The sequence below is a fragment of the Bidens hawaiensis genome, unplaced genomic scaffold (genome assembly GCF_021521415.1).
Source record: "Bidens hawaiensis isolate Kalapana, Puna unplaced genomic scaffold, B.hawaiensis_p1.1 tig00074859_1, whole genome shotgun sequence".
NCBI lineage: Eukaryota > Viridiplantae > Streptophyta > Magnoliopsida > Asterales > Asteraceae > Bidens > Bidens hawaiensis.
The window spans coordinates 14,744-28,894 of NW_027502987.1; the positions used below are offsets into that span (position 1 = coordinate 14,744).

The 14,151-nt window shown below is 41.8% G+C and overlaps 1 protein-coding gene across 1 annotated transcript; it reads right to left on the reverse strand.

Moving 5' to 3' along the window:
• Positions 1-350: 350 nt before the first annotated feature.
• LOC143606450 (DEAD-box ATP-dependent RNA helicase 40-like) lies at positions 351-3,096 on the reverse strand. The gene is made up of 6 exons (XM_077082216.1): positions 3,023-3,096; positions 1,983-2,750; positions 1,832-1,900; positions 1,480-1,749; positions 1,049-1,399; positions 351-893 (listed from the first exon to the last, which is right to left on the reverse strand). The coding sequence occupies exons 2-6, from the start codon at positions 2,100-2,102 to the stop codon at positions 351-353; spliced, it is 1,353 nt and encodes a 450-aa protein (XP_076938331.1). The 5' UTR covers positions 2,103-2,750; positions 3,023-3,096.
• Positions 3,097-14,151: the final 11,055 nt, after the last annotated feature.

Genomic DNA, 14,151 nt, shown 5'->3' on the forward strand with positions numbered 1-14,151 from the left:
CAAAATTTTCCTTGATAGATTTCTGTGTTTGATGATTGAAAACTTGTACCATGAAGAATATATAAGAAACGCATATAACATCTATATGACAGGTTGACATTCATATATATATATATATACACCAATCCAAGTGAAGTGACGCCATGATAAAGTTTACCAACTAATATTTCATTAGACCTTCTTCTAACAAACCATAGCATTGCAACACCAGTCCACCAAAAGTTATTAGTTAGCTGATAAGTACATAAATATAAATAATAAGCAACCAAACAGTTGGGGGATCATCTACACCCCCATAATCTCTAATCCAACACCCCCCCTTTACATGCATGCACTCAGCTTCCTTCCCATCATTTTGATTCCCGCCATCTTTCCCGCCTTACAGTGCGTGACCAGCTCCTGCTCCTGCTACGACCACGGCTCCAGCTACGGCTTAAACTCCTGTCACTGCTCCTGCTCCGTCTTTCACACCTTACAGGCCTGCGTGTGCGGCTTCTACCCCGCCTGGGACTAGGGCTCCAGTTCCGCCTGCAACTGTAACTCCGGCTCCTACTCCTTCCACGCCTTACAGGTGTCCGGCTCCGGCTGCGTGACCAGCTAGGGCTTCGGCTTCGGCTATAGCTTCTTCCCCTGCGACGGTCACCATCTCTTCTGTTATCAAATTGCCCTCTGCCACAAGAATCCTTCAATCTATCATTTCTATTCCGACCACCATCTGGTCCACCAGATCCCACACCACTAAAACCACCACGACCACCAAACCTGTCATTCCTCAAGCCGCCTCTACCTCGGACGCCACCACCACGTGTCGCAATCTCTCTCACATTGTGTGGAACAGGCTGATTGGCTGCTCCATCAACTTTAGTAAGATCAGTGGAGGCATGCTTACAATCCTGTTTAGAAATAAAAGCTTCATTAGCTGTACATATGAGAAAAGAAACTTAGGAGATATGAATATGCATATATAAATATGTATAATGTACAAGGTGGCTAACAGTAGTAAAAAATTAAAACGCATTTTACTCAAGCATACACGACAGTGTGTTACCTGTGAACTAGACTTGTTTGCAGCAAGTTCATTTGCATTGTCAATGTTGACCTGAACAGGATTGACCAGAAGATCACCAGCTATATTCCTCACCTCTCTGCGCCAAGTGGCAGCATACATTAGAGTTTGCTTTCGAGGGGGTATCTCATTAACAATCTTCCTGATTTGAGGTTCAAATCCCATATCAAGCATCTTATCAGTCTCATCGAGCACAAGAAGAGACACTTGACCAAAGTCAAGCTTCCTCAATTCAATAGCCTCATTAAGTCGACCCGGAGTTGCTACAACTATATCCGCTCCTCGCTCTAGATCCTTCAGCTGCGGGCCCTTAGGACCCTCACTATACAAACACTAAACCATATTCACACACACATTAGCAATACTAGATGCAAAAAAATACACATATATATAAATGGGAGCTAAAGACTCACTAAGCTAGAGATCTTGACAGATCGGCCAAATTTAATGGCCTCATGTTGTATTTGAAGAGCAAGTTCTCTTGTGGGAGATAAAACAACAACCGTGGGCCCATGTTCATGATTGTTGTTACAGCGACGAAGCAGCATGAGAGCGGGAATCAAATAGGCTAGTGTTTTACCAGAATCAGTCTTTGAAAGTGCCACTAGGTCCCTGTTTTGCAGGGCAATAGGCCATGTTTGTGCCTGAATGGGTGTCGGCAATGCGAAACCAGCAGCTTGTATCTGAAACAAAAGCATATTAATTAACCCTGTGCAAAACCAAACATCGGTGATCAAATTGTAATAGTTCAAGAGAAAGACTTACATGTATCAGTATTTCTGGAGGGAATCCAGCGGACTCAAACGACATGAATGGAGCTGGAACTTTATCACCCTATGGAATTAATAGAGAAACTAACTCGTGTTAAGTATAATATATATTAACCACACATGAAAGTCAGAGTCAAGGAACAAACCGTTGTTGTTACATCATGTTTTTTAGGGTGACTGTCGACGGATGATTGAGTCAAAGCATCTGGAGAGGCCACAACAGTTGGATTTCCAGAGTTTATCTTCTGAAACAACACGGTTTGCATTTACATTAGTATAGTTCAAAAATGATAGCAAGACTAAACTAATGAAACCATAAAACATGAAGCTGAGAAGTAAAAAGTAGTTACCCCATGAATTTGTGGCGTTGGCGTTGGAAACTTAGGTTGATGAAGGACCAAAGCAATCCCACCATTTTTAGTCTTAAAAGGTGTGCTATCGTTCAATCCCGTTTTCAATCCGACTGATGAAACGTTTGGCATTTGTTTCTGTAACTTTGGTCCGTATTGTAGTTGACTAAACGGTGATGGCTGCTGCGTGTTTATGATAGGACCACCATATCGCATAGGCGGTTTTTGAATAACAACATCTTGTTTCCGAGAATACTCGTGCGACCACTGCTGGTACCCCGTGTAATGCGGTGTAAACTGGAAGCCCTGTGACTGCTCCATACTAACACCCCGGTATGACTGAGGCGTGTTATATCCTCCTTGCTGAGGTGGCATTCTTTGTTCCGGTGCCGAAAACATCTGAGAAACGGGTTTCTGATACTGAGTGGCGTTCGTTTCAAGGTTCCAGTAGTAAACCAAGCCCGTGCAGCCGTCAATCAACGCGGTCCAGGGCTGAGGCAAAGTCGGATCGGGCGGCGCGTAACGAGGACCCCAGGAATCATAAGCCGCCGCCTCAGCAGCCATCTGATAACAAAATAAGCACACAACATTAGCTCTATTTATACGTTAACAAGCAACAGACTCAAAACAAACCCTAAGTATATTCTGTAACATTAGAAAAATTCAAGTGTTTTCCACGACTACATTTCTTAACAGCCGTAAAGTCTAGTTTAAATTGATCGGCTTCAAAATGTACATGATGATTATTATTATTATTATTATACTAGGAGTCTGGTACATAATCACAGAAATGAAACGCAGTAAAGTAAACAAAATCAAAAGCATTGTAAGGTTACCTTTGCTTGTTATTAGAATCGATTGCAGAGTTAGGGTTTGGTTTTTTAGGGTTTTGATTTTTGCTTTTGCTTTTGCTTTGGTGTTTGATTTTGAGTGCGAGTGTTTATTTGTACGGGAAAACGGATTTTGAATTTTTTTTTTTCGATTTAATAATATTGCAACTTTGGATTATTATGCGTCTAGTTTTTATATTTTGTTTTTTATGGATCATTTCATTATCACCAAAAAAGTTAATAAATCTTGTGTTAGATTGATGTAACGCAAAAGGTAATTACATAACCTTTTTAGAAACTAAAAGCCATAAGAAAATATAATAAAAAGCCGTTTGAATATGTGTAAAATGTAAAATGTCAGTCTTTCAGCACCATAAATGCTAACAGCAAGCAAAACCTTCATAGCATGCTTCAATAAGAAAATTGAACTTCATTGTGAGCGACAGGGGCGGATCTACAGTGTTAATGGGTGGTTCCCCGGAACCACCCGAGTTTCGAAATAATAGTGAATTTATATATAGAAAATATTAAATGAACCACCTTATAAATTAGGAAGGAACCACTTAATTTATAATCAAAGCCTTGGTCCAGCCGGTAAACAGGTGGTTTTGAAACCTGGAGGTCACAGGTTCAATTCTGGTTTCCAGCTTAAATTTTTGGACTTTTTTTTACTAACTCAAACCTTATAATAATTAGGCTTTTATAATAAAAATACAAAGACACCACAAAACAACAGCGCCTCCCTCCCTGACCCTCTTCAAACCTACTAGCCGTCCCCATTCAGCCGTTCTCCGACCACCGCGGCACCGCCGCCACTTTTCCAGCCGATCAATACACTCATCATGCCTTCTACTCTTCCTCGAAGCTCGATTGCTCGAATCCTCCCACTTTGAAGGTAAGTTTACATTCATTGTTAAATGTTAATTGTTCTTGATTGTTAACTACTTAATTGCTAAGTTATTTATTAAATTTAGTTTTAGTTTGTTAGATTGTTGGTTTTAATTTGTTAGTTTCTTAGTTTTTAGTTTGTTAACAAGTTTCTTTACCCGCGCACGCAACACGCAGGGGGTCATAGGTGTTAGATAGTGCAATGGTAATCTAGTCATACCATGAGCTCTTTTACCCGTACCACAAGTTGTAGATAACGCAATGGAAGTATTAGAAAAAAAATATACTTATGTTGAAAAGCCTAGTAACATTAGGACCTACAGTTTGGTAGAAGTTGACAATCATCATCAAGCCTTGAACCTGCAACCGCTCTCTTCCCTTACTTTTACAATATCCATATAATACATCATCATCAAAGTTCCAAGTAGTATGTAAACATTATGTTGAGATATTTTAAAAACGTGTCAGATTGAAAAGTTATGTTGATGGAATAGACTAATTCAACAACAAAGGGAGCAATAATGTTATTAATCAAATATATAAATTCAGTGTCATAGTGTATGAAATCATTTCAAATTATCCACGGATTTCAATTAAATTTAGCCCACTAAAAGTATAATGAGATGACATAGATGAACTTTAATGACGGTGTCCCTTTTATTATTTTATCGTATTTTTATTACGTAATGAACTTTGCCCGATCCATCGAACCGACCCGAATCTCAAACCGACCCGGATTTTTTTATACTCGACTCTATTAAATTGAAGAATCTAAAAGTTGTGCACCACCTAAAAAAAATTCCTGGATCCGCCACTGGTGAGCGACTGAGATTGTAATAAACAAACATCTGAATAACGAGCTTTATATTAGTCTAGTTGTTGTGAGCTGCCACCCACTTCACCTCACCTCTTTAACTGAAAAACGCCTTCCATCCACTGGCGCCGCCCCAAACATGGAAGCCACCCTTTCGCACTTTTATGTTATTGTGCTAACGCCCAAGAGGGCTAAATCAGGTGTGGGGTCCACCCTCAATGCACCAATCAAACTTTTGTTGTTTTTGTTTTCTAATTTAATTTTTAGTTACTCCAAAACACATAATCTTACCATAGTACATCTAGTCTAATGATCAATGTGTATACATAGTGGAGTTCCTTTAGGGTGAGGGTTCATATCTCACAGTGGACAATGGTGTAGATTTAGTAATAGAATCCATGGACATGTAATCCGTTAAAAAAATGGAAGGTTTATATTGCAATTTTTCGTGTTTTGATGACTATTTTAAAAAGCATAGACAGCATAATGTTTATTTATACACGAACATAAGAATGGATATGTTATATTCTACTTTTACAAACACTTAGTAACCAAACAAACGTGATCAATTTTTATTTCAACTTACAAATAGTTGATAAATAAACATAGGTGAAGGAGATAAGTACTCTAGCGTCACATAATGTTCACCCCTTAATCTTTCACTAAGGCTATGCATAGTGGAAGGGCTACAAATTGAGACGAATTGTGACACGTGGGGCCCAGTCAGCAAAGGGTGTAATGGTGTAGGGGCTACAAGTTTGGACCACAGTATCTTTTTTTATTATTTTCTTTTTATAATTAAACTAATCAACATAAAAACCAATTATTTAAATAATTAAATAAAAATGCATTCAAATTAAAAAGAAATACAAAAAAACATAACTAAAAAAAATACATAACTAAAAATATAAAAAAACATAACTAAAGAAAAAAAAAATTTAAAAAAACATAACTAAAAAACATACTAATATCCGTAATATTCGCGCATTTTTCACGTCGTCGTTGAAACAATAATGCGGATTCCTCGTGAAACCCTTCCGCTTTGAGGGATTCGTAGTCTTCTTTCATTTGATATAATTTCAACGTCTGGTTCGGCTTTTCTTGTTGTTTGTTGGATGCTCGAAGGTCGTTTCCTATTTCCGTGGCATTTGTTTCCAAACGACCGACCAACTCGTTTATTTCATCGGGCTCCGTATTGAATCGTGTTGACGACGAACCTTCCCCCTTATTTTTTCTCGATCTCACGCGTGGTCGAGGCAACTGTAACACCCCGACCAAAGGCGGATTATACATCGGGGCGCCACATATTGTTTCATTACTCGTGACACTATTGGGTGTCAATATTTAATAAATATATTCATTCGCGCACGCGCAACGTAAACACAAGATAACATAAATCAACATAAATCAATATATTATAAGACAAAATATTCGAACAATAATAACTTGTCTTGTTACATTTTAATCTAGGTCAAAAGTAAAAACGTCCTACGTGTCCACAAGCTCCAAATGTAGCTACAGCAAACCTGAACATGTGTTAAAATAAAACGTCAAACACTTGCGTGTTGGTGAGAAATCAAGTTTAATAGATAATAGATAACAATAATCACTGCGCGTAACACGTGTATGTCTGGTGTTTAACAAGGGTGTAATCAGATTGTGATCAAGCCTAAATAGATCATAGTTCATAGTTCAATCCGTGCTCCCAAATAAGCACAAAAACAAGAAAACATCTGTGCAAGTGTAAAACAAAGAAAACCGTAAACGATAGGTCTCCCGTGTTCATCTAATGGATCCATGAAAACTTCGGAATAGGCCGAACAAAGCGGTTAATGATACACACATACAAATAAACAGCCAAGTAAACGTCCTCAACACATGGGATACTGCGCGACTAAAGTTCATAAACAAGTTTAAGACTCTAAGTTTGTATGAACACATGAACATCCCAAAACATTAAAAATAAAAAGGGATTAGGTACGAGATTACTCACTTGATAAACGATGCGGTGTAAGATAAAGCAAGAACCAACTTTAAACAAGCACAAGTTAACCTATAATTAAAGATTATTGTTTTAACGATTGGTTTTAAGTCTTGATTATAAGTTAGCATAATTAATAAGTAAATTATATATAATATATATTACCGGAAAAGCAGGGCAGAACGGGGAGGAAGACGGGGGCAGAGGGGGAGGCGGCAGAGAGAGCAAGGAGGAGGTTAAATTAAGTGTTTGTGTGTGATGTGTTAAGAAAATTAACATTATTATTTATAGGGAAACCCTAGGGAACACAATCCCTAGAAAAGGGGAAAAGATCTCCAAAAAAGCAAAAGATTCCAAAAGCAAAAGATATCAAAAGATATGGCAGCTGCAGGGGGCAAAGGAAAAGCTGACAGGTAACAGTAAAAGCATGGGCGGGTCAGATAAAGGTACTGGTCAAGCATGGAAAAGCAGATCTCAAAAGATAATGTCAGTCACTTTTTCTGCCAACCAATGGGGTTGGTGCGCATGCTGCGCCGAAAGTAACTTTTCAGACATAAGATAGGTCAGGTCAACAGCACAGGAGATAAGACATCACAAAAGCAAACGGCTAGATTAAACAGAAGAAAACTCAAAGGGGTTTAGCGCGAGAAGGCTCGAGCGCACGCGCGAGGGCGAAGGCAGACAGAGAACAGTCAACAGCGCGCCGCGGGAAGAACTAAAATCCTTAGCGCGTCGCGGGAAGAACTACCATTCTTAGCGCGCTGCGAGAAGAACCACAATTCTTAGCGCGTCGCGGGAAGAACTTCCGTTCTTAGCGCGCTGCGAGAAGAACCACAATTCTTAGCGCGTCGCGGGAAGAACTACCGTTCTTAGCGCGCTGCGAGAACAGTTCGCCTCGCGTATCGCAGGAACAACTGGTCTTCGCGCAGGCTTCCTTGTAAGGAGTCTGGCGCGTGGAGCTGCGCAGACAACCTTAGGCGGGAAGGAACAAAGGGCAAGCAAAGAGTTAAGAGAAAAAGGGGGAAACAAGGCTGAGGGGTTAAACAGGAGGGCGGGACGGCGACAAGAGAGAAAAGAAGGCGGAAAGAGAGAAGAAGAGGGACGGGACGGAGGAAAGGAAAAGAGAGGAAGAGGCGGGAAGGAAAATATATTATTATTATTAAAAATAAAGTATAAGTATAAATAAATATTAAATCATAAAAGAAAGAGATCGGATCGGAAAAACGGGTACCTGGGTCGGGTCGGATCGTGTCAGATGTCACAGTCTCCCCTACTTTAAGAAATTTCGTCCCGAAATTTATCTCGAAGTAGGTTGCGCAGAGAACAGGTGCGGGTACTTGATCTTCATTTGATCTTCCCTTTCCCATGTAAACTCGGCTCCGCGCTTGGACTCCCAGCGAACTTTCACGATAGGGATACGACTGCGCTTGGTTTGCTTAACCTCGCGATCCATAATCTCAACAGGCTTCTCAACGAAATGCATGGATTCGTCAACTTGAACTTCATCAAGTGGAATGTGAAGGTTCTCGTCGGCTAAACACTTCTTGAGATTGGATACATGGAACGTTGGATGCACATTGCTGAGCGCGGGCGGCAGGTCAAGTATGTAGGCAACTTTTCCCACACGCGCGAGAATCTTGAATGGACCAACATAACGAGGAGCAAGCTTACCTTTCTTCCCAAAGCGGACAACACCTTTCCAAGGCGACACTTTGAGGAGAACAAGATCACCAACTTGAAATTCGAGAGGCTTTCGCCTGCGATCTGCGTAACTCTTCTGTCGGCTTCTGGCAGTCAGCAGATGATCACGGATCTTGGCGATTTTATCGGTTGTCTCTTGAACAAGTTCGGGTCCTGTGATTTGAGCTTCACCCACTTCGCTCCAACAAATCGGGGAGCGGCACTTACGACCGTAAAGTGCTTCAAATGGGGCCATACCAATACTGGAATGATAGCTGTTATTATAAGAGAACTCGATCAAAGGCAGGTGCGAATCCCAATTACCTCCAAAATCAAGAACACAAGATCGGAGCATATCCTCAAGAGTTTGAATAGTTCGCTCAGACTGTCCGTCAGTCTGAGGATGATATGCAGTACTCATGTCCAAGCGAGTTCCTAGCGCAGATTGGAGAGATTTCCAAAAGCGAGATATAAAACGGCCATCGCGATCGGATATGATGCTCAAAGGAGTACCATGGCGGCAGACAATTTCCTTGACATAAAGCTGCGCAAGTTGTTCAACACGGTAGTTTTCACGAATGGGCAGAAAGTGAGCAGACTTAGTCAAACGATCCACTATTACCCAAATGCTATCATGTTTGCTTGCTGTCAAAGGTAACTTGGTAATAAAGTCCATCGCTACACATTCCCATTTCCACGTAGGAATTTCTGGTTGTTCGAGCAAACCAGATGGGCGTTGATGTTCAGCTTTTACCTTGGAACAAGTCAGGCATTTAGCTACGAACACAGCAATATCCTTTTTCATACCGGGCCACCAATAAGTAATGCGCAAATCCTTGTACATTTTATCAGCGCCGGGATGAATAGAATACCGAGATTTATGCGCTTCACACAGGATATCAGCGCGAAGATTCTCATCAAAGGGAATCCAGATGCGATTGAGATAGCAGAGAATTCCACTCAGATTAGGGACAAAGTGCGCTTCCGCGCCACACGCTAACTCGGCGCGAAGGTTACCATTACAGATGGATGCGCGCTGCGCGTCGCGAATGCGTGATTCAAGATTGCTCTGAATCGGCGCAAAGTGAAGCTGCGTGCGCGGCAAGATACAGTTAAGCTGGCTGGGTTTACGGCTGAGCGCATCAGCTACCACATTAGCCTTACCAGGATGATACCGGATCTCACAATCGTAATCGCTGATGAGTTCGTTCCATCGGCGTTGCCTCATGTTGAGTTCCTTCTGATCAAAGATATGCTGAAGGCTTTTATGGTCAGTGTAGAGGATACACTTAGTACCATAAAGGTAGTGTCTCCAGATCTTCAAGGCAAAAACAACTGCGCCTAGTTCGAGGTCGTGAGTTGTATAATTCTTTTCATGAACCTTGAGTTGCCTTGATGCGTAAGCGATAACCTTGCCTCGTTGCATAAGAACACAACCGAGACCTTGGTTGGATGCATCGCAATACACGACAAAATCATCATTACCCTCAGGTAGCGCAAGGACAGGAGCTTCACACAACAAACGCTTGAGCGTCAGAAAGGCTTCTTCTTGCTTCGAGCCCCAAATATACGGTTTACCTTTGTGCGTTAGAGCTGTTAAAGGCAATGCGATCTTCGAGAAGTTCGAAATAAATCGCCGGTAATAACCAGCTAAGCCCAGAAAGGAACGGATTTCGGTAGGAGTGGTCGGCGTAATCCAGTTCTTGATTGCTTCGATCTTGGATGGGTCGACATGAATACCCATCTTGTTTACAACATGACCAAGAAACTGTACTTCATCAGACCAGAATTCACACTTGGAAAGCTTAGCAAAGAGCTGCTCGGTTCGAAGCTTTTGCAATACCAATCGAAGATGTTGCTCATGCTCGGCCTTGGTCTTAGAATAAATCAGAACGTCATCGATAAACACAATCACGAAGTTATCCAAGAAAGGCCTACACACCCGATTCATAAGATCCATGAAAACGGCGGGTGCGTTGGTTAAACCGAAAGACATGACCAAGAATTCAAAATGGCCATAACGAGTTCGAAAAGCAGTCTTCGGAACATCTTCATCGCGGATGCGCAACTGATGATAGCCAGAGCGGAGATCAATCTTGGAGAAACAAGAGGCACCTTGGAGTTGATCAAAGAGGTCGTCAATACGCGGTAAGGGATACCGGTTCTTAATGGTGAGTTTGTTCAACTCGCGGTAATCGATACACATGCGAAACGAACCATCTTTCTTTTTAACGAACAACACCGGAGCACCCCAGGGCGAAGAGCTAGGGCGAATGAATCCTTTAGCGGTCAACTCTTGAAGTTGACTTGCCAATACTTGCATCTCAGCGGGCGCAAGACGGTAAGGAGATTTGGCTACGGGGGAAGCACCAGGGACAAGATCAATACGGAACTCGACTTCACGAGCGGGAGGGATACCAGGAAGATCATCAGGAAAAACTTCAGGGAAATCACGCACAACAGGGATATCGCGAAGCTTCTTCTTTCCTTCATCGGGTTTGACCACATGGGCTAAAAATGCAATACACTTCTTCCGCATGAGTCTTTGGGCTTCGGCGCAAGACATAAGCTTAAGACCACAGGAGGGTTTCTCGCCGTAGATATGAAGATCACCATTTTCTCGAGGAATGCGAATCAACTTCTTGGCGCAAATAACTTCGGCGCGATTCTTTGAGAGCCAGTCCATACCAATGATAACATCGAAACTTCCAAGGGGCATGGGGATGAGGTCGATTAGAAAATCGTTTTCGTTAAGGTTAAGCGTGCAATTTTTAATCACTGAGTTAATTAAAACAGTTTCACCATTAGCCAATTCAACTGAAAAATTTTCTTTTAAATCGATGCGCGGTCGCGCAAGCTTCTGCTCAAACGCGCGAGAAATAAAACTTCGATCGGCGCCAGTATCAAAAAGTACATAAGCATAAAATCCGTTAAGCAAAAATGTACCATTAACTACGTCATTATTCGCTTGCGCTTGGTGCGCGGTTATGTTAAAAGCTCGGCCACGCGCCACTTGGTTCGAAATTTGGTTCACCGGATTCGCTTGTGTGATCTGCACTTGTAGTCTCGGGCACGCGTTCCGGAAATGACTGGGATCACCGCAGTTAAAGCACGATCTGGGTCGTGGGTTTTGGTAGGTTGCTTGTGGGTTCTGCGGGTAGACTGGTGGTGTTGGCGCAATTGGATTGGCGGGAGGGACTCTACAGTATTCGGCTGAGTGACCAACGCGGCCACATCGGTTACATTGTCGACATGGGACTTGTGGTGGGTGGTGGAGTCTACAGGTTGGGCAAAAGGGTTGGGTTCCTGTGTAAGGTTTCTTAGGTTGCGGGGCAAGGAGTGCGGGATTGGTTAAGGCATAGTTGTGGACTATAGGGGGAGTTGGGTAAGTCGACAGTGGGTTAGGAGCGTGTACTAGGGGTTGGTAGGCGGGTTGCTGGACAATGGGTGGGCTGGTAAGCGCATAGGCTTTGCGCCTGCGCTTGAGGTTGTTACGGTTTGAGGGTTCTGGTTTGGTTTCTGTTGGTTCAGGGGCAGTCTTGGTGGGTTTGGTCTTCTCAGATCCCCGCAGGAACAGGGTTCCTGCTCTGACATGGTTGTCGCTGAGCATAGCGGCCAACTCGATGGCGTCAGAGAGGGTTGCTGGGTTTCTGGCCTATACAGAATCTTGAATTTCCATGGGGAGACCCCCAAGGAATTTCTCGATGGCTCGGCGGGAAGGGGTAACAAGGTGAGGGACAAGCAGGCTTAGTTCATGAAAGCGCGTCGCGTACTCGCGCGCTTCGCCACTGTATTGCTTAAGATTCCAAAATTCCTCCTCCAGGCGCTTAACTTCGTTGGGAGGGCAGAATTCTCGCGTAAGAATTTCCTTGAATTCCTCCCATGTCATGCTAGAAGCAGCTTCTGCGCCACGCGCATGAGCTACTCCATTCCACCATGTAAGCGCTCTAGATTCCAGGACACTGGAAGCATATAGGGTTCGTCTGTCTGAGGGGCATTGGGTGTGGAGGAAAGTGTTTTCAATCTTCTCGAGCCATTGGAGCATCACGGTGGCTCCTTCAAGCCCTGTGAACTTCGGAGGGTTACCCGCATTAAAGGACTTAATGTTATAACTGGAGGTATTGTTTTGGCTCAAAGCTTGGGCTATTGCGGCGGCCATTTCCTGGGAACGTTGCTGCGAACGTCTGCGCGAGGCTTCTCTTCTCTGAAATCGGCGAGATAGTGGAGGCATTCTATAAAAGTTTTAATTTTGTTAATATCTTGGCGCAAAGTATAATCTTATAAAGCTTGGTTTCGCGGGGTTAGATACCATCAACAGTTAAAGTAAACATGAATTTGAATGCAAACTTAATACAGATAACAAATTCGAATCAAGAATCGACAATTCATGTATCACCATGACTTTCCGAATTCTCAATTTAAAATGACGAGTAAACGAGTATTGGAGATTGACGATTCATGTATCACCATGACTTTTCAATCCTCAATATAAAATATACAAGAAAATGAGTATTGGAGGTTGACAATTCATGTATCACCATGACTTTTCAAGTCTCCAACCTCAGAACATAATCGTAAATGGAGATTGAAAATCAACTATTCATGTATCACCATGACTTTTCGGATTTTCAAATCCCAACAAACGAATATGCAAGTAAAATCAATAAAAATCGAAATTCAGCAAAAATCGAAATATCGCGAAATAAATCATAAAATCATATACTGCGTCTGCGCAAGCATATTTATAAATAACGAGTAATTAACAATAAGCGCGCAAACATGAGATTTCTCTCATGCGCGAGAAGGGACTCTTAGGTATTCTAGGCCGTTACGTCTAACCACCTATCCTAAAGTCAACGAGCTCTGATACCAATCTGTAACACCCCGACCAAAGGCGGATTATACATCGGGGCACCACATATTGTTTCATTACTCGTGACACTATTGGGTGTCAATATTTAATAAATATATTCATTCGCGCACGCGCAACGTAAACACAAGATAACATAAATCAACATAAATCAATATATTATAAGACAAAATATTCGAACAATAATAACTTGTCTTGTTACATTTTAATCTAGGTCAAAAGTAAAAACGTCCTACGTGTCCACAAGCTCCAAATGTAGCTACAGCAAACCTGAACATGTGTTAAAATAAAACGTCAAACACTTGCGTGTTGGTGAGAAATCAAGTTTAATAGATAATAGATAACAATAATCACTGCGCGCAACACGTGTATGTCTGGTGTTTAACAAGGGTGTAATCAGATTGTGATCAAGCCTAAATAGATCATAGTTCATAGTTCAATCCGTGCTCCCAAATAAGCACAAAAACAAGAAAACATCTGTGCAAGTGTAAAACAAAGAAAACCGTAAACGATAGGTCTCCCGTGTTCATCTAATGGATCCATGAAAACTTCGGAATAGGCCGAACAAAGCGGTTAATGATACACACATACAAATAAACAGCCAAGTAAACGTCCTCAACACATGGGATACTGCGCGACTAAAGTTCATAAACAAGTTTAAGACTCTAAGTTTGTATGAACACATGAACATCCCAAAACATTAAAAATAAAAAGGGATTAGGTACGAGATTACTCACTTGATAAACGATGCGGTGTAAGATAAAGCAAGAACCAACTTTAAACAAGCACAAGTTAACCTATAATTAAAGATTATTGTTTTAACGATTGGTTTTAAGTCTTGATTATAAGTTAGCATAATTAATAAGTAAATTATATATAATATATATTACCGGAAAAGCAGG

Coding starts and splice junctions, on each gene's coding strand:
- LOC143606450 (XM_077082216.1), bottom strand. CDS start 2,102: ATGCAAACCGTGTTGTTTCAGAAGATAAACTCTGGAAATCCAACTGTT. Junction 1,901..1,982: donor AACATGATGTAACAACAACG/GTTTGTTCCTTG, acceptor TTAATTCCATAG/GGTGATAAAGTTCCAGCTCC. Junction 1,400..1,479: donor CTGTCAAGATCTCTAGCTTA/GTGAGTCTTTAG, acceptor AATATGGTTTAG/TGTTTGTATAGTGAGGGTCC.